The following is a 19,746-nucleotide window of genomic DNA, read 5'->3' on the forward strand; positions in this document are numbered from 1 at the left end:
CGCCAGTAGCTCTCAGCACCGCCTCTGGGATCTGGAAACTTCTGTGTGAATTCCAGATTCCTCCTCCCCTCTTTATGCTTTGCCACAGCTGCCATTTACTCGCTAGCACCCCAATAAAAGACCAGCCCCTCTATCTGGGGAGCCTTGTGCCATCAGAGGGCACCTGGCCCTTTCCTCCCTTTAAAGAAGCAAAATACCCGCCCTCTCTGCTCCTGTCTCTTCTCTCCCTGGTGAATCCTGTCACAGCCGCGTCACCAGCCGAACCCCAACAATGACGGGGGAACTCCCCCAGGAGGGGCTGTCCCTGTGGGAGGAGGTGAGGGACCCAGGGCCGCCCCCTCGCTCCTGCCCCGCCCTCCCTCCCTCTGTCCCCGCACAGGCCCCGCCCCCACCGCGGAGCCGCTCAGCTCAGGCGCTGGCCCCGCCCATCCCGCGGGGAGGCGCATGCGCAGTTTTTTGCCAACGGAAGAGGCTGTAGCGGGGAAGGTGGCGGTTTTTCCTGAGGAGGGTGTTTGTTCTGCTCTCCGCCCCCCTCCCCGCAGGGAAGGCTGAGGGCGCTGCGGGCGCTGGAGTCCGTGGTGAGGTCCCCGCCCCGGAGCCCCTCACAGCGGTGAGTCCGGTCCCGGGCGGCTGCGCAGTGGAGGCGCCGCGTTCCTTTGGGGGAAACTGAGGCCCGGCCCGCGGTCTCTCCGCCTGTGGCTGTGGGCCCCGCCTGCCGCGTGGTTTTCCTGCTGAAAACCATCCCCGGGGCCGCCGGTCCCCCCGCGGGGCTGGAAGTCTGGGTCAGGGGGTTCCCGCCCTTTGCGCTCCTCCCCCGCCCGGCGCTTTCCGCCCACAGAGCCCGGATGGCTCCCGGCCTGGGGGTCTGCACCCCGCCTTCCTAGGCCCCCCCATTAATAAGGGGTCTGAGTGCCCGGGGAGCGCAGTGTCCATGGGGTGGGGCTCAGGGGAAGAACGCGGTGTCCCCAGAAGAGGTGACCTGCCCGCAGGGAGGGCTTTGTGGGGGCGGTGACTGCGGGGGGCGGGGACCCGGGCTGGGGGGTCAGGAGGGGGAGAGAGACAGACACGTGGGAGGAGGAAGGGCGGTGAGGGGTCCACAGAGGGGCCCATAGGGGTGTGGGAGGACTGGACGGCGATGGTGGGAGTGAGGGGGGAACTCGGGAAAGCAGCCTGAGGAGGAGGGAAGTGGGGAAATAGGGGGAGGGGAGCCCAGAGAGAGGAGGGGAGCTGAGAGGGAGAGGGTCCTGGGGAGCAGAAGTGGGGGCCGCACAGGAGGAGGCAGGTCAGACGGAGACACTGGTTCAGAGGAGAAGGGTTGGGGTGCGAGTGCAGGGACGGAAAGGGGGGCTTAGGGAGGAGGGAGCAGAGGGGGAGCAGCGCGGAGTCCCCAGCTGTGGGGAGCAGGACAGACTGTACCGGGCAGCAGCGGGGACCGGGCGTGGGGAGGGACAGACGCGGACGTGTGTGGAGATGGAGCGATCAGAGACCAGGAGAAAGAGCACCGGAAGGGCCCTGACCATTTGGCTCAGTGGCTAGAGCTCGGCCTGCGGACTGAAGGGTCCCAGGTTGGATTCTGGTCAAGAGCATGTACCTTTTTTTGCAGGCACATCCCCAGTAGGGGGTGCAGGAGGCAGTTGATCCATGTTTCTCTCTCATGGATTTTTCTAACACCCTCTCCCTTCCTCTCTGTATAAAATCAATAATTTTTTTTTCTTTAAAAGAGCACCTTAAGGGAAATAGGTTTAGGAGTTTAATGGGCCAGGTGTAGGGACAGATATTGGAAAAGGGGAGAAAAAGTGAGGTTCAGGGAGTGAAATATAAGAAAGGACCACAGTGGAGAACGGGAACAGTGAGACAGAAACAGATCCATAGACTTAAATACATGGCAGTGGGAAGGAGGGGAACCCTAATTTGAATTAGAGTTGAGCTAATGGGATATGGATGATTAAGTTGTGATATATTGGCTTGTGTGTTGATATGTTTAATTTAACAACTAAATTATTGAACCAGATTTGACTGACAATTATAAATCTCCAGTTTATAATGTTTGCCAAATGTATACTTATTTGCTTCCATTTGCAAACCTTATTCACTCAGGGAGAGACTGGTATGTTCCTGATGGGCCCCTTGTCATCTGCTGGGATGGCAAGAAGGAGGTGACCTGGGACAAGAAATGACTGAGTCTGCCCCCACAGGATGCTTTATCAAGGATTATTAGAAGGATCAATCTTTTTTTCTCTCCCATGGATTTGCATTTTATATCTCTGACTTTTCCTTCATGTAAATCAGTGATGGCGAACCTATGGCACGCGTGGCCATTTCTGATGACACGCGGCCGCTAAGGCGGCCACATGCCGAGGATGAAACATTTGCTGCTCCTGAGGATGAAACATTTGCGAAATAATGTTTTTTCCTCAAAGTGACACACTACCCGAGTTATGCTCAGTTTTTTGGCGAAGTTTGACACACCAAGCTCAAAAGGTTGCCCATCACTGATGTAAATAGTCTTTAGCTGCTGAAATAAGCATTGGTGACATCTCACAAGCAACGCTTACCATTCTTTTATTAATATAAGGTAGTCTCCATGTTTTCACATCTTTAAACCTAGATATCATTACATTAAAAAAAATAACCACCCGAATTGTTTTTTGTAGGGCTTTTTTTTTGTTCCTTTGTTCTTCTTTTTGCACCGTTCCAGAGGTACTGCAATACCGCCTTGATGCGTGCCTAGAGCTCGGCCTGCGGACTGAAGGGTCCCAGGTTGGATTCTGGTGAAGGGCATGTGCCTTGGTTGCGGGCACATCCCCAGATTAGCTTCTATAATAAAGACTCTCTTATATACCCACAACTTCTCATGGCCTCTCCGTCTGCTGTTTGGCGTTTAAGAAGGTCCAGCCCCTGGAAGAGAAGCTCGAATCCCACAGTTGGTGTAGTTGAGCTGAGAGTAAAGGAGGAACTTAGACTAAGTTCCCAACAGTTGGTGCAGTGAGCAGGGTTCAAGGTGGAACTTGCTCTCACAGTTAGCACTATGGGCAGGATTTAGGAGTAAGTGGAGAATTGAGGAGAATATATGATCTCAGAGCAGCTGTGCTGTGACACCGTCACATTACCCAGAGTTCTCAGGTGTGCTGGGTCTGATGTCTGTTACCCAGCGCTACTGAAATCAGCTCTGGGGGAGCCTCTCCAGCCTCAGGAGTGGACTGGTTAAAGATGGCATAGCCTGGGCCCCAGCGCAGGCTTTTTGGGGGGAAGTAAGGGGTGTTCTGTTGCGTTTGGTGTTTCAGGAAATGAGCACATGCTCTCATTGCTGTAGGAGTTTGTGGAAGTCTTTGGACGCACAGACACATGAAGACAATAAAACACCTCACATGTAGGAGCTCATTGTTCCTGTGATAAACAACAGGATGGGGTGGCCTTTTCCTCATTTCCAGGTTCTTCTGACTGGGTGTGAGGTGAGCTGATTAACAGGCTGTGCAGACGCCTTTGAAGATACATTCTGTGACTCCTCAACATATTGTCACCTGAGGAAACATCCCAGGGCCAGAATCAGCAGCCGGGACCAGATGGCTCCTTCTCAGGTAAAATAAGTGTCCTGGGTCAGAGGCTGAATTTGCTTTTACACTAATATCTTCGAATTTATTTCTCTACTGTTGATGGTTTGCCTTGCTAGTTTGTTTTCCTTTCCTATTATCTTGTGATAGTCAATGTTAGCAGTTGCTATCATTTCCCTCTCTTGTTCTTGAAGTATATTTTTATTGATTGCAAAAAGGAAGAGAGAGAGAGTGAGAGATAGTTACATGAATGATGAGAGAGAATCATTGACTGGCTGCATTCTGCACGCCCCACACTGGCATCAATCTGGCAACCTGTGCAAGTGTCCTGACGAGTGACCTCTTGGTTAATGGGTCAGTGACCTCTAGTTAATGGGTCAGTGCTCCAACACTGAGGCACACCCGCTGGACCAGGCAGATGATCTTGTTCTAAGATTACACATAGTAAGTTTTCAAATAGGATTGTGGCTCCTATATGTCCTATTCCATGAGAACTGTAAATTCCATTAACAGACCCTTGGAGATCAAAGGTATATATATTAATTTTTCCTGTGTGTTCATTTTCTGTGTATGCAGACATATGGCACGTGATCCGGTTACATTGGTATCACAAGTAACAAGGGAGCTTGTAACACAAGTGGAAACAGAGGCCCCGTCTCAGGACACGGATCAGCATCTGTCTTTTCAGAAAAGTGCAGTCGTTTTCTGTGTTACACTTGAAGTGCTTATATTTCGGACTCATCTTGACATTTCCCGCTGAGAAATATACACCACTGACCCTTAATGATGCAAACACAGCACTCAGAGATCCACATGCCTGTGTCCACGCACTAATTTTAAACTTCTTTTCCTGAAAAGGAAAATGTGTACCATGGATTGTTGGACATGTGTCATCCTCATTTGTCCATGTTGAAAAAGCCATCAGAGAACGTTACTGGGGCAAAGTGATCTTATTGGCTGATTCAAGATGCACCCATAGGTCCAAACCTCTTCTCCTAAAACTGTTTTCATGTTGGGTGACATTATGAACTCTTCTGGTGACCTCTTGGTAAATGTGTCTTTTCTTTCAGGGACCACTGACCTTCAGGGATGTGGCCATAGATTTCTCTCAGGAGGAGTGGGAATTCCTGAACCCAGCTCAGCGGAAGTTGTACCTGGATGTGATGTTGGAGAACTACAGCAACTTGGCCTCCGTGGGTGAGGATGACTTCCTTCCTGAATTCCTATGCAAGGGTTTTGTTCCTTTTATTACTTTAACCAGAGGCCCAGTGCACAAATTTGTGCACCAGTGGGGTCCCTTAGCCTGCCCTGCCTGAACAGGCTGAAACTGGCTCTCTGACATCCCCTAAAAGGTTCTGGATTGCAAGAGGGCACAGGCCTCCAAGGGACTCCACCGGTGCACAAATGGGGCCAGGGAAAGACGGTGCACAAATGGGGCCAGGGAAAGACGCGGGAGGTTGACTAGCCAGGAGGGACTGAGGGGTGCTCTAAGGTGTGTCTGCCACTCTTGCTCAGTCCCGATTGGCTGGATCCTATCAGCAAGGTAACCTACTGCTCAGAGCGTCTGCCTCCTGGTGGTCAGTGCACACCATAGCAATTGGCCAACTGTCTGCTCCTGGTGGTCAGTGCATGTGATAGCGAGCAGTTGAACTGTCTTAGCATGTCATTAGCATAGCATGCTTTGATTGGTTGAATGGCCGATTGGTCGACCAGACACTTAGTATGTTAGGCTTTTATTATATAGGATATCTTTAGGGGGCTTCTGCTTTCTAGGGTAGATTCTTATTCTCTGTGTTGTGTATCGGATCTCTCAAAACTTCCATCTTTCAGAAATCTCATGTATTAAAGCACTACTTCCTCATTTGCTTTAAAAGGAAGGCTTGCTTGTAACTACCTTTTTTTTTTTTTTAAATAACATGGACTACATTAGATTACACGCCTTAGGGAAATCCTGTAGTATCTGGCTTGTTGTGACTTGTGTACTTCAGTGAAAAAGTGTCATCAATGTTTCTCTTTGTGGTATCAGGTGATAATACCTCTTTTTATTTTTTAGCAGGATAATATTGCATTACATGTGTACAGTATCTTTTATTCATTCATTTGACTATCCATGGACATTTGAGTTGCTTCCATCTAGTGCAGGCTCTTCTGAATAGCATTGTAATGGACACAAATGTGTAAATGACTCTTGCAGATCCTCCGTGAATATTTTTCAATATATATACCTAGAATGGCGGCCAGCAGCATTTTATACTTTGTAGCATACAAATAATGCACCTTCTGCATGAAGCAAACTATTAATTATTTCATTTCTCTTTATGCTGTTATTCATGTAATTACACACTTAATTTGTTATTTTGTACTAATATCTGGTATAGTACAGGAACACAGATAATGTTGAGGGTTGGTTTTATATATCATGTTTTGAGAAATTCATTGGATTTATGTATATATTTTTAGAAATGTGTAGTCTTTATTTGCAATACACAATTCTGTCACCTCTTAACAGCGTTCATTGTATTCTATTTTTGTTGTGAACATGGGAGCTACTTAAAATATTTTAAGGCTATAACAGTATACTTTAAACTCAGTATGTCAATTGCATACAAAACTGAGCTACTTGCCATCTCTTCCCCTGTACCCACTAAAGTTATTGATATCACATTATCCTTTACTCTGTGTCTTCTAGCAGAGATTAAGATTTTATTCCTTCTATTTATTTATTTTTAAAATATTTTTCTAGAAGTTACTTTTTCATATGGCTTTTAGGATTATATTCTGGGATTCATGATATTTTCATTGTTTTTGTTCTTGTTTTTTTACCTGTTCTCATATTTGAATTGTATTCTATTTAAAATTCAGTGAGCTGCTTGTATTTGAATGTCTCTCTCTCCAATTGTCATGATCTTCAACTATTAATTTTTTACATAAGCTGCCTAATCCTTCTCACTATTCTGTCTTTGTGGAGTCCCCTTGTAGTTTGATTTGTTAGTGTCTTAGGAGTCCCTTGGGTTCTCTTCATATTTCCACATGTTAGCTTCCCTGAATCACAATTTTTAATGAATTATGTACAAATTCTTTGACTTTATTTTTAAATAGTCTTTATTGATTTTAGAGAGGAAAGTACAGGGAGAGAGAGAAACATTAACAAAGAAAGAGAATCCTCGATCGGCTGCCTTCTGTGCGATTGGGGATTGAGCCTTCAGTCAGCCCTGGGCCCAGACCTGGAACCAAACCTCTTGGTTCATAGGTGGAAGCTCAATCACTGAGCCACTGCTGCCAGGCAGATTCTTTGATTTTTCAAGTTGATAACATCTTTCATTGATGATTCTGCTGTACTTTTTTTTTTTTTTTTAATCTTTTACAGAGAGGAAGGGAGAGGGATAGAGAGTTAGCACACCGGCTACTGAGGATTTGCCCGCATCCAAGGTACATGCCCTAGACCAAATCAAACCTGGGACCTTTCAATCCGCAGACTGGCCCTCTATCCACTGAAACAAACCGGTTAGGGTTCTACCATAGTTTTTGATTTGGGTATTATGTTTTTTAATTTCCCATTTCCATGTGGTTTTTATAAAATACTTTCTCATTGTATTTTTATTTTGGTTATATAATATTTTGGTGATTTTATATAATTGTCTTTTTTTCTACGTTTTGTTTTTAAGATATTTATTTTTAATTTTTCTTCAGGGAATTAATATATTTACATTGATATATTGCCCGTTTGATTACATTTATTTTGTGTATCTGATGGGACACTTTTTCTGTTTCTTTGCATGATTTTATATCTTTTGTTGAGATTCAGGAATTGTAAACAAGCAGGCTTTTAATGTGTTTTCTATAGAAGGAAACAACCATCTGTGGAACAAAGTGTACTTTCCGTCTGTGAATGACCCACATCCTGCGTGGTTCAGGATTCGGGCTCTGGAGAAGGGCAGCATGCAAATGAGATGAGATAAGAAATAATAATTTGGAAATTGGGGGGCCAGGCAGGAGCCCAACTCTAGTGGGAGTACTCCACTTGTGCTCAGGCCTTGCCATCCTTTTATTCAGTTTGGGATACACCTATAGCCCTTAGGCAGGCAATTTCCAGTAATAGACAAACTATCTAATCAGTAAGGATTTACATGACTATGTGGTCAGGAGGTTGCTTCAGCTACCTTTGTCTCACCTAAACTGTCAGTGGATAACTATGACCTTTTCCAGGGCTCAAGGGTCACCAGCATTTTGGGCTCCTTGTCCACAACTCTCTGCTAATGAAGACAAATAGGTGACTTCCACATGGTCAACACTCTTTTCAGGATCTGTATTCTTGGTTCAGTTGTCTGTTTAATTTCCCAGTTGGAAATGTTCTCTGTTTCTGTCTCAGGACCACGGTATCTTTTCAGGCTTCATATACATCTTCAGTACTGCAGTCTTTGTGGTGCTCAAACAATTTCTCATTGTTTCTTTTTTTTATATTATTGGTTAAGGTATTACATATATGTCCCTATTCCCCCATTACCCCCCACCTCCCATTCATGCCCCCACCCCCCTGTTGTCTGTGTCCATTGCTTAGGCTTATATGCATGCATATAAGTACTTTGGTTGATCTCTCCCCCTTACCCCTCTACCTTCCCTGAGGTTTGACGTTCTGATTGATGTTTCTTTGTCTCTGGATATATTTTTGTTCATCAGTTTATGGTGTTCATTATATTCCACAAATTAGTGAGATCATGTGATATTTATCTTTCTCTGCCTGGCTTATTTCACTTAGCATGATGCTCTCCAACTCCATCCATGTTGCAAATGGTAAGAACTCCTTTTTTACCACAGCGTAGTATTCCATTGTGTAGATGTACAACAGTTTTTAAATCTACTCATCTGCTGATAGGCACTTAGGCTGTTTCCAAATCTTAGCTATGGTGAATTGTGCTGCTATGAACATAGGAGTGCATATGTCCTTCCTAATTCGTGTTTCTAGTTTCTTGGGATATATTCCTAGAAGTGGGATCATTGGATCAAATGGGACTTCCATTTTTAGTTTTTTGAGGAAACTCCATACTGTTCTCCACAGTGGCTGCACCAGTCTGCATTCCCACCAGCAGTGCACAAGGGTTCCTTTTTCTCCGCATCCTCAGCAGCACTTGTCATTTGTTGATTTGTTGATAATAGCCATTCTGACAGGTGTGAGATGGTACCGCATTGTTGTTTTGATTTGTATCTCTCTGATGATTAGTGACTTTGAGCATGTTTTCATATGTCTCTTGTCCTTCCTTCTGTCTTCTTTCAAAAAGTGTCTATTTAGATCAGTTGCCCATTTTTTGATTGGGTTGTTTATCTTCTTTTTGTTAAGCTGCATGAGTTCCCTGTAAATGTTGGAGATTAAACCCTTATCGTTGATATCATTGGCAAATATGTTCTCCCATACAGTAGGCTTTCTTGTTGTTTTATTGATGGTCTCCTTTGCTGTACGAAAGCTTTTTATTTTGATTTAGTACCATTCGTTTATTTTCTCTTTAGTTTCCATTGCCCTAGGAGCATTATCAGTGAAGAAATTGCTTTGGCATATGTCTGAGATTTTTCTGACTGTGGATTCCTCTATTATTTTTATAGTTTCCCATCTTATGTTTAAGTCCTTAATCCATTTTGAGTTTATTTTTGTATATGGTATAAGTTGGTGGTCTAGTTTCATTTTTTTGCATGTATCCCAACACCATTTATTGAAGAGACTTTCTGGATTCCATTGTATGTTCATGCCTCCTTTGTCAAATATTAATTGAGCATAGTGATTTGGGTCAATTTCTGCGTTCTCTATTCTATTCCATTGATCTATATGTCTGTTCTTGTGCCAGTACCATGCAGTTTTGAGAACAGTGGCTTTGTAATACAACTTGAAATCTGGTATTGAGATCCCACCTACTTTGTTCTTCTTAGGATTGTTGAGGCTATTCGGGGTCTTTTTTTATTCCAGATGAATATTTGGAGAGTACTTTTTAGGTCTATGAAATATGCCGTTGGTATTTTAATGGGTAGTGCATTGAATCTATAGATTGCTTTGGGTAGTATGAACATTTTAATGATGTTGACTCTCCCAAACCATGAACATGGTATGTTCTTCCATCTGTTTACGTCTTCCTCTATATCTTTTTTCAGTGTCCTGTAGCTTTCCACGTATTGGTCTTTTACCTCCTTGGTTAAGTTTATTCCTAGGTATCTTAATTTTTTTGTTACGATGGTAAATGGGGTTGCTTTTTTGGTCTCTTTCTGTAAGTTCACTATTGGTGTATAGAAATACCATAGATTTCTTGGCGTTAATTTTGTATCATGCTAACGTTGCCAAATTCATTTATTAAGTCTGTTAGTTTTTTGATGGAGACTTTTGGGTTTTTTTAAGTATAATATGTTGAGGTATGATCCTTCTATTCCCACTTTGTTGAGAGTTTTTATCAAGAAAGGATGTAGGATTTTGTCAAATGTTTTTTCTGCATCAATTGATATGACTATGTGATTTTTATCTCAATTTGTTTATGTGATGTATCATATTTTTTTTATCATGTTTATTTGCGATATTGTACCATCCTTGCATTCCTGGGATAAATCCTACTTGGTCATGGTGTATGATCTTTCTGATGTCGTGCTGGATCCCATTTGGTAGTATTTTGTTGAGGATTTTAGCATCTATGTTCATGAGGGATATTGGCCTGTAATTCTCTTTCATTGTGTTGTCTTTATCTGGTTTTGGTATTAGGGTGATACTGGCTTCATAAAAGGAGCTTGGAAGTAAGTTTTCCTTCCTCTTGAATTTTTTGAAAAAATCTGAGGAGGATATGTTTTAATTCTTCCTTGAATGTTTGGTAAAACTCCCCTGTGAAGCCGTCTGGCCCTGGGCTTTTGTTTTCTGGAAGCTTTTTGATGACTACTTCGATTTCTTCCATAATTATTGGTCTATTGAGATGTATAGATTCTTCCTGAGCCAAAACCGGTTTGGCTCAGTGAATAGAGCATTGGCCTGCAGACTGAAAGGTCCCAGGTTCGATTCCGGTCAAGGGCATGTACCTCGGTTGCGGGCACATCCCCAGTAGGGGGTGTGCAGGAAGCAGCTGAATGATGTTTCTCTCTCATCGATGTTTCTAGCTCTCTCTCCCTCTCCCTTCCTCTCTGTAAAAAATCAATAAAATATATATTTTTAAAAATAGATTCTTCCTGATTGAGTTTTGGAAGGTTATATTTTTCTAGGAATATGTCCATTTCCTCCAGGTTGTCCAATTTGTTGGAGTAGAGTTGTTCATAGTATTATTAACAATCCTTTGTATTTTGATGGGGTCTGTTGTTATTTCACCTCTTTCATTTCTGATTTTGTTTATTTGGGTCCTATTGCTTTGCTTCTTTGTGAGCCTGGCTAGAGGTTCATCAATCTTGTTTATCCTTTCAAAGAACCAGCTCTTGGTTTTGTTGATCTTTTGTAGTGGTTTTTTGGTCTCTATGTCATTTATCTCCGCTCTGATCTTTATTATTTCCTTCTTGCTGCTTACACTGGGCTTTTCTTGTTGCTCTCTTTCTAACTCATTAAGTTGTAGGGTTAGGTAATTTATTTCCATTGTTTCTTGTTTTTTTGCAGTAGGCTTGTAGAGCTATGAACTTCCCTCCCAAGACTGTTTTCGCTGTGTCCCATAGATTTTGGATTGTTGTGTTTTCATTGTTATTTGTTGCCATGATGTTTTTTATTTCTTCCTTGATCTCTCTGGTAACCCAGTCATTGTTTAATAGCATGCTGTTTAGTCTTCATATGTTTGATTTTTTGGGATTGTTTTTATTGTAGTTGATTTCCAGTTTTATGCCACTGTGATCGGAGAAGATGCTTGATTGATTACTATTTTATTGAATTTGAAGAGACTTTGCCTGTGACCCAACATATGGTCTATCTTTGAAAATGACCAATGTCCACTTGAGAAGAATGTATATTCTGTGGATTTGGGATGAACTGTTCTGAAGATGTCCATTAATTCCATCTGGTCTAGTGAGTCATTTAGGATTGATGTTTCTCCTTCTGGAACCCTTATTTTGTGGATGTTGTTTTGTTTTGTGTTGTCCCACAGTTCCCTTAGGCTCTCCTCCTGCTTTTTAATTTTTTTTCTAGAAGCTGCTCTACTTGGGTATTTTTTACTACCTTGTCTTCTAGTTCACTGATGCGGTCCTCTGCTTCTTCTAGTCTACTCTTGATGCATTCTATTGAGTTCTTTACAGCAGCAATGTCATTTTTCATTTCTTCTTGGTTCTTACTCATGTTGTCGAATTTGTCTTCCATTCTTTTCAGCCACCTTATGACCATTTCTCTGAATTATTTCTCTGACAGGTTGCTTGCCTCCATTTTGTTTACTTCCTTTTCTGGTGATGCCTGCTTTTCTTTCATATGCGAGCTGTTTCTTTGTCTCCCCATGGTCTCTCTTCTTCGGGTGTCTGGTTATGTAGTTCTCTCTCTCCTGCGTTGATTTAAAGGTACAAAATACAACACAACCAGGTACCACACACAAGGCACTGAACAGAAATGTATTCACGATATTAATAACCTCCAATGAAGGTGACCACCAGAGAAAGGCAAATTAGGGGATAGGAGAGAAAGAAGATTAAAAAAAAAGAAGAAAAAAGAAAGGAGTGCAAAAATGAAATTGGGAAAAGGAAAAATGTAAGATATAAAAGAACAAGAATAAGAAAGAAAAGGGGAAGAAACTATATATAAGGGGAGAAAACTCCAATAGAACATCCACTAATCCCAGCAAATGCCAGCAACAAGTACCTGGAGATGAATACAAACTACAAACAGCAACTAATATCAAGCGAGGCGAGGGAAAACAGAAGCAAGAAACAAAAACAAAACAAACAAAAAAGCAAAAAAAAACAAAAAAGAATAAGCAAAACAATCTCACAAACAAGCATAAAAAAATCGATATAATCAACATTCAAGCAAACAACAGCAAAAGGACAGAGAGAAACAATTTTTGGATAGTGAAGACAGAGAAGAGAGAGGTGTGTATGGACTCGGGCAGGGGATTGGAAATTAGATATATATGTAGGGTGAAGTTTTAACAGGGTAAAAAGAAAGAATAGGGAAAATCTAAAGCAGGAAAAGGGTAAGAGAAACAGGACAACAAAAGGGGAAAAGTTAGGAAGAGAGTGATAGTATAAAGGTAGAGTTGAGATAGAGTAGAATGATGTTAAAGGAAAGATGAAAATAGATTGTAGAGCACTAATCTCAAAGTAAAATGACACTTTTTTTAAAAAAAGTAAAATAGTAGTAATAATACTGATTGAAAATAAAAATGTAATAATTAAAAAGAAAATCAAGTGAGGAAAATAGAAAAAATAGTTTCTTATGTAAAAGATTAAAAAAATAAAAAATAAAAATAAAATGTGCAAGTAGTGAAGGTCATTCACTTCCTCTATTGTTCTGTCTGGCTCGCCTGTTTCCCAGTCAGGACAGTATTGCAGTTCCCTGCATTCCACTGCTCCTCAGTGTTGTAAGCCAGTCCTCATTTTTAAACAGGCATTGTGTCTTAATTTCTTGTATTCCTTAATTTGTAATTACACAAGAGTAAATTTGTGATTCCACCCCTGGGTGGCAGTGTTTCTAGATTAACTTCTGGGTCTATATAAGTCCTCTCTAGCCTGTGCTTAGATCCAGCTTTCCCCATGGCACTCAATACCGATTTGTGGGAGCGGGCTCCCCCTGAGCTGGTTCTTCGACGGTCGCTCCCCGCTCTGATCCTTAGGCTCCAGAAAAACAGCCTTCTCCTGCAGTCTCCTAGGGTATCCCCAACTGGGCGATCCCATGCACTGGGCTCAGCGATCAGGATCAAGGGTTCAAAGAGGAAAATGCGCAAGTGTGCAAACTCAGGGGCCACGCACAAGTCTGCGCAGTCCTTCCTTCCCTCTTGTGTCCAAGCAGCCCGCACACTCCCAAAATTTTTAGGCTGTCCTTCTGCGTCAGATCAAAATGGGCTGCTTTCTAGAGATCCCTTCTGTATCTAGAGATCCCTTATTTGTAGCAGCCGCTACAGGGCACTCACTGTGAACTGCCATTCTGTTCGCACTCCATGTCATTCACAACAGACACTTGTTATGCAAGATGCTTCAAAACAAGGAGATCATTGAACATGCACTTTCTTCATATCTCTCTCTCTCTCTTTTTTTCTCTCTCACTCCCTTCCTCCAGTGAAGAAACTGGGAAGTGGGAGTGTTTTGATAATATTGCCATTGTGCAGCAGGCTGTTTGAGCAAGTATCATTGGCAAATGTAAGCAACTCATTGTTCCTCTTTGATGGGACTTTTCCTCATTATACCTATCTTGAGCTTTCTTTGAATTCTTCACTTGCATTTGAAGGACTAAAAAATGTCATTTGGTCTATACTTGCTGGTAATTTCAAAGTGCACTCATCAGATTGTCAAAACTAAATATTTGTTTTCTTCCAGCTATATCATCTGAAGATGACCAGGCCTTTTTTCTAAAACCCGGAATTCAAGATTTATTCTCTGAAATTATTCTGGTAAGATATAAAAGGTGTGGTTTTGACAATGTACCCTTAATGAAAGCCCAGGAATTTGATGAAGAATGTGATGAGAAGAGGAGATGTTAATATAAACTGAACTAACCGGAAACGGTCATTCATAATACAATTCTTGTTAACTAAAGCAGTCAAGTGTACTATGCATTTGGGAAACCTCCCACTTTAAACTCAGTGACATTGGCAGATCAGTCTGTTTCTGCACGTGATAGTTGAAAACAACTTTTTGCTGTTATATATCCTTAGGAAGGAAATCTGGAAAACTAGGAGCTAACACAGTCTGTGGTGTGTATAATGATTAGAATTGTTTAAAATGTAGGGTGGGATTTAACTTTCACTAATTTATTTCTAAAATTTAGATATTTATAATGTTCCTATAAATTAAAATCTTAATTTACCAATGTTATTACTTTTAAATATATATATATATATATATATATATATATATATATATATATATATATATATAATTTTTTATTGATTTCAGAAAGAAAGGGAGAGGGAGTGAGAGAAACATCAATTATGAGATGTATAGACAGCCCTAGCTGGTTTGGTTCAGCCTGTGAACTGAAGAGTCTCAAGATCGATTCAAGTCCAGGGCATATTGCGGGCTCAATCCCCAGTAGGGGAAGTGCAGGAGGCAGCTAATCAATGTTTCTCTTTCCTCATTGATGTTTCTGTCTCCCTTCCTCTCTGAAATCAATAAAAATATATATTTTTAAAAATACTGAGAGAAAATCATTGATTGGCTGCTTTCTGCATGCCTCTTTTTGAACCTAGCCTGAAACCTGGGCATGTGCCCTAACGGGAAATTGAACCATGATCTCCTGTTTCATATATCAATGCTCAAGCAATGAGCCCTGCTGGCTGAGCAATTTGGCAATGTTTTAAACAAGGGTTCATTATTCTTCCTCAAACAGTTTTATGTTTTGTCTATAATTTCAATAAATTGGGAATGCTTTTTTAAACAACTTTCATGGTTTAATGAGTATCACAAAATGGTTCTTATGCAACAAGTGTACATGTTTCCTTGAACTTATTACTGTCACTAAAGGCCTTTCTATCTCCAATTACCAGCAGAATAAATATAACGAAGACGCAAGTTATCAATGGAACAAACATTGGAAAAACTTTGAACAAGAGTCATATCTTAATAAACAGTGGAGAATTGAGCTTGCAGAGGACCATTATAAAAGTGGAAAAGTCTTGAACCAAATGTCCAATCACCATATAGGTCAATTATTTCATATTGTGGAAAAGTCACACAAAGGAAGTAGACGTGTCATATCTTTTCAGGAATCTTCAAATTACACTGAACAAGAGAATATTCATGGTGGAGAGCAAGCTTACACAGCTAATGCATGTGGTAGAATCGTCAGTCAAATAATCAATCTAAATAGACTGAAAGAAATCCATAGTGGAGAAAAACATTATAAATGTAAAAATTCTAGTAAAACATCCAATTGGTCTTCAGGTTGTACTCTAATTGAAAGAATTCAGACTGGAGACAAGTCTTACAAATGTAAAGCATGTGGCAAAGCCTTTAAATGTCATTTAACTCTTACTGAACATGAGGGAAGACTTCACACTAGGGCAAAACTTGACAAACGTGGGGAAAATGGAAAAGGCTTTAGTCAGTCCTCAAAACATACTCAACTTCATAGAAATCATACAGAACAAAAGCCTTATAAGTGTTCAGAATGTGGCAAAGCCTTTAGCCAACCCTCAAACCTTATTGTTCATCAGAGAATTCACACTGGAGAGAAACCTTACAAATGTAGAGAATGTGGCAAAGCCTTTATTAGGTCCTCAAACCTTGGATATCATCAGAGAGTTCACACCGGAGAGAAGCCTTATAAATGTATAGAATGTGACAAAGCCTTCATCCAGTCTTCAGACCTTAGGATTCATCAGAGAATTCACACTGGAGAGAAACCGTACAAATGTAGAGAATGTGGCAAACGCTTTAGTAGCTCCTCAAAACTAATTATACACCAGAGAATTCACACAGGAGAGAAGCCTTATAAATGTACAGAATGTGGCAAAGCCTTTATCAGCCATACATGTCTTATTAAACATAACCGTATTCATACTGGAGAGAAACCATACAAATGTGGAGAATGTGGCAAAGCTTTCAGCCATTCCTCATCCTTTACTTATCATCAGAAAGTTCATATTGCAGAGAAGCCTCATAAATGTACAGAATGTGGCAAAGCTTTTAACTATTCCTCATCTCTTACTAATCATCAGAGAGTTCATACTGGAGAGAAGCCTTATAAATGTAGAGAATGTGGTAAAGCGTTTAGCCACTCCCCATCCCTTATTAATCATCAGAGAGTTCACACTGGAGAGAAGCCTTATAAATGTAGAGAATGTGGCAAAGCTTTCAGCAATTCTTTATCCTTTGCTAATCATCAGAGAGTTCATATTAGACAGAAGCCTTATAAATGTACAGAATGTGGCAAAGCCTTTAACTATTCCTCATCTCTTACTAATCATCAGAGAGTTCATACTGGAGAGAAGCCTTATAAATGTACAGAATGTGGCAAAGCCTTTAACTATTCCACATCTCTTACTAATCATCAGAGAGTTCACACTGGAGAGAAGCCTTATAAATGCAGAGAATGTGGCAAAGCCTTTAGCCAGTCCTCAAGCCTTGGATATCATCAGAGAGTTCACACTGGAAAGAAACCTTATACCAGGTAATAGTAGAAAATGTCGCAAATCCTTTGGCAGTTTCTCATGCAGAGTTCGTACTTAAGACTTACAGATGTGGGGAGTGTCGTAAGTCCTTTAATAGCTGTGAGAACTTAACATCACAGAATTCTGAATGGAAAGAAGCCTTATGAATGTGAAAAATGTAGAAAAGCCTTTAAAAGCCATTCATGTCTTACTGTACCTGAGAGACGTCATACTAAAGAGAGTCCTTAAAAATGTAGAGCATGTGATAGATCCTGTACACACAACTCAAAATTTACTGAATAAGAGAGATTTCTTTAGTGGAGGGAAGCCTTACACTGTAAAAAATGTGAGAAAGCCTTTAACCTGAGGTCTATCCTACTCAACATTTTAGGAATCCTTCTAAAGAAAAAGAGCAATAATACAGAGTTTTCATCCAAAGATTTAACCATGATTTATCATTCAGAATGACAAAATAAGGTCTTACAAATTATGAGGTATTTTGTGAATGATCCCCCCACGTCCCATGTGGTTCAGGGTTCACACTCCGGAAGAGGAGCCGCACACAAATTAAAGAAACAAGAAATAATTTGGAAATATTGAGGGACCAGGGAGGAGCTCAGCTCAACAAGAAGGACTCTGCTTGGGCTCCAGCCTTACCATCCCTGTATTCAATTTTGGGATACACCTATAGTCCTTAGGCAATTTCTAGTAACAGACAGACTATCTTATCAGTAAGTATTTAGACTGAGTGGCAAGATTATTATGACCACCCCATCAGTAATTAATTGACACTTGCAAAAATACTAAATATTGAAAACTTCCTAAGCAAATACTCTCAAGGTTTTATTACTATTGTTGTTGTTGTTGTTATTATTATTATTTGCATAACTAATTCATTGTACTGATGAGCTGGTCATAATATTCTGGCCTCTCAATGTACATGAATGTCTGATAGGGAAGTTGCTTCAACTACCATTGTCTCAACTAAACAATGGGTGCATAGCTCTGACATTTGACAGAGCTCAAGGGTCACCAGCCTTCTGGGTTCCTTGTCTATACCACTCGGCTAGTGAAGACAATGGGCGGCTTTCTGCATCTTCCCCGTTTCATTCCTTAAAAATATGAGAACAAAAATGAGACAAGCAATAGTGGTTATGCTGAGAGGCAAAAGAATCAGTCTGTAGTAAGTTTCTGGGCCAACAGTTTTTGTTTTTTGTTTTTTTTCCAACAGTTTTTTGAGTCCCAATTTCAATGTCCAACAGTTCCTTATGTGTACATGCCAGCAATGATATGCTAGTCTAGATGGTGGGCAAACGTGGCAATGCAGGTCCAACCTTCTCTGGCATGGTCCTGGGCAACCTGCAGCGATGCACAGCTACTGACTGCTAGCATGGCAAGGTGTCTTCACCATCTTCATCTCTGGACTGTTTCTCCTCTTCATAGCTGGAGCAATCTCATCAGTTTCTCTGTGGGATCCGTTGTTACAGGAATCCGCACAGAGGTTTGGAAGAGTTTTCTGGAAATATGCAAACATATTCTCGACCAAAGGAATCTTTTCTATAAACTAAACTTGGGATCCTTTCTTTTCATTGTGCCCAAATCATTTTCCTTTGGCTTATTTTGACACCATGTGTGTTTTCATGGGTGTGTCTTGTCTTTAGCATTACAAGCAAAAAATAATTTTTAAAGTAAAAAATTTTCTTGATGTGATTTACTCATAGGGGGTTATTCCACTATCCCCCTTCTTTTTTTTGATTTAAATAATATTAAGAGGCTTTTGGAAATTTTGCAATGCAGTCTTGATAACTTTATAATTTTCATTTTTATGCACAGAAATATAACTGCTTTGGATTCATCACATGTCAAGCAAGTTTACTATAAGATGAAATATTCGTGAAAAATTAGTTAATACTTCAGGAACTGTTTCTTGCCTGAACAACAAAGTTTTTATGAATATACATTTATTTTAATTATCCAATTTAAATCAATCTGAAGTAAGATTTCTTTTTTAACTTTACTTATCCTAGGTTATGGACTGTAAATGACAATTAAATTTCTGCTATTAGTCTTTTTTAAAAAAATATATTGATTTTTTTTTTTTACAGAGAGGAAGGGAGAGACATAGAGAGCTAGAAACATCACTGAGAAACATCATTCAGCTGCCTCCTGCACACCCACTGGGGATGTGCCCGCAACCAAGGTACATGCCCTTGACCGGAATCAAAACTGGGACCCTTCAGTCCACAGGCCGACGCTCTATCCAGTGAGCCAAACCGGTTTCGGCAGAGGTGGACACTCTTGATGGGAGTGGCAAGAAATATTCAAAGTGATGAATTGTAAGAACCTACAGCCAAGATTGCTCTACCCAACAAAGCTGTCATTCAGAATTGAAGGTCTGATAAAGAGCTTCACAGATAAGAAAAAGCCAAAGGAGTTCATCAACACCAAATGAATATTATATGAAATGCTGAAAGGTATTCTTTAAAAAGAAGAAGAAAAAGGTAAAGATAAAAATTATGAACAACAAATACATATCTATCAACAAGTGAATCTAAAAATCAAGTGAATTAAAAATCTGATGAACAGAATAAACTGGTGAATATAATAGAATCAGAGGCATAGAAAGGGAGTGGACTGACACTTCTCTGGGAGAAGGGGCAGTGGGGGTGTGGGAAGAGACTGGACAAAAATTGTACACCCATGGATGAGGAAAGCGGGGGGTGAGTGCAGAGGTTGGGGTGGGAACTGGGTAGAGGGGAGCTATTGGGGGGGAGGTAAAGAGGAACAATTGTAATAATCTGAACAATAAAGATTTATTTAAAAAATAATAATTTGGTGAATATTTTGCTTTATTTTCATGAAGTAGATAGCCCATCATTCAGGTTCTCATGCTGACACCTATAGTTTTTAATATGAATATGAAGTTTTGGACTACCACAAATTGGCCTCTGTGTAATTTGTAACTGGAATGA

The 19,746-nt window shown here is 40.9% G+C and overlaps 1 protein-coding gene across 3 annotated transcripts; it reads left to right on the forward strand.

Moving 5' to 3' along the window:
- Positions 1–471: 471 nt before the first annotated feature.
- On the forward strand, positions 472–19,408 carry LOC307092391 (uncharacterized protein). Of its 3 annotated transcripts, none has more exons than XM_079759698.1 (6): positions 472–610; positions 3,432–3,578; positions 4,622–4,748; positions 14,001–14,074; positions 15,170–16,794; positions 18,006–19,408. In XM_079759698.1, exons 2-6 carry the CDS (start codon positions 3,564–3,566, stop codon positions 18,061–18,063), a joined length of 1,899 nt encoding a protein of 632 aa, XP_079615824.1. In that variant the 5' UTR covers positions 472–610; positions 3,432–3,563; the 3' UTR covers positions 18,064–19,408. The 3 variants fall into 3 exon arrangements, with proteins under 3 accessions (XP_079615824.1, XP_079615825.1, XP_079615826.1); XM_079759699.1 differs by having other exon boundaries at positions 18,880–19,408; XM_079759700.1 differs by lacking the exons at positions 472–610; positions 3,432–3,578 and adding an exon at positions 11,353–11,550 and having other exon boundaries at positions 4,618–4,748.
- The last annotated feature ends 338 nt before the right edge of the window (positions 19,409–19,746 follow it).

This window comes from Cnephaeus nilssonii (assembly GCF_951640355.1).
Source record: "Cnephaeus nilssonii genome assembly, chromosome: 20".
NCBI classification, from domain to species: domain Eukaryota; kingdom Metazoa; phylum Chordata; class Mammalia; order Chiroptera; family Vespertilionidae; genus Cnephaeus; species Cnephaeus nilssonii.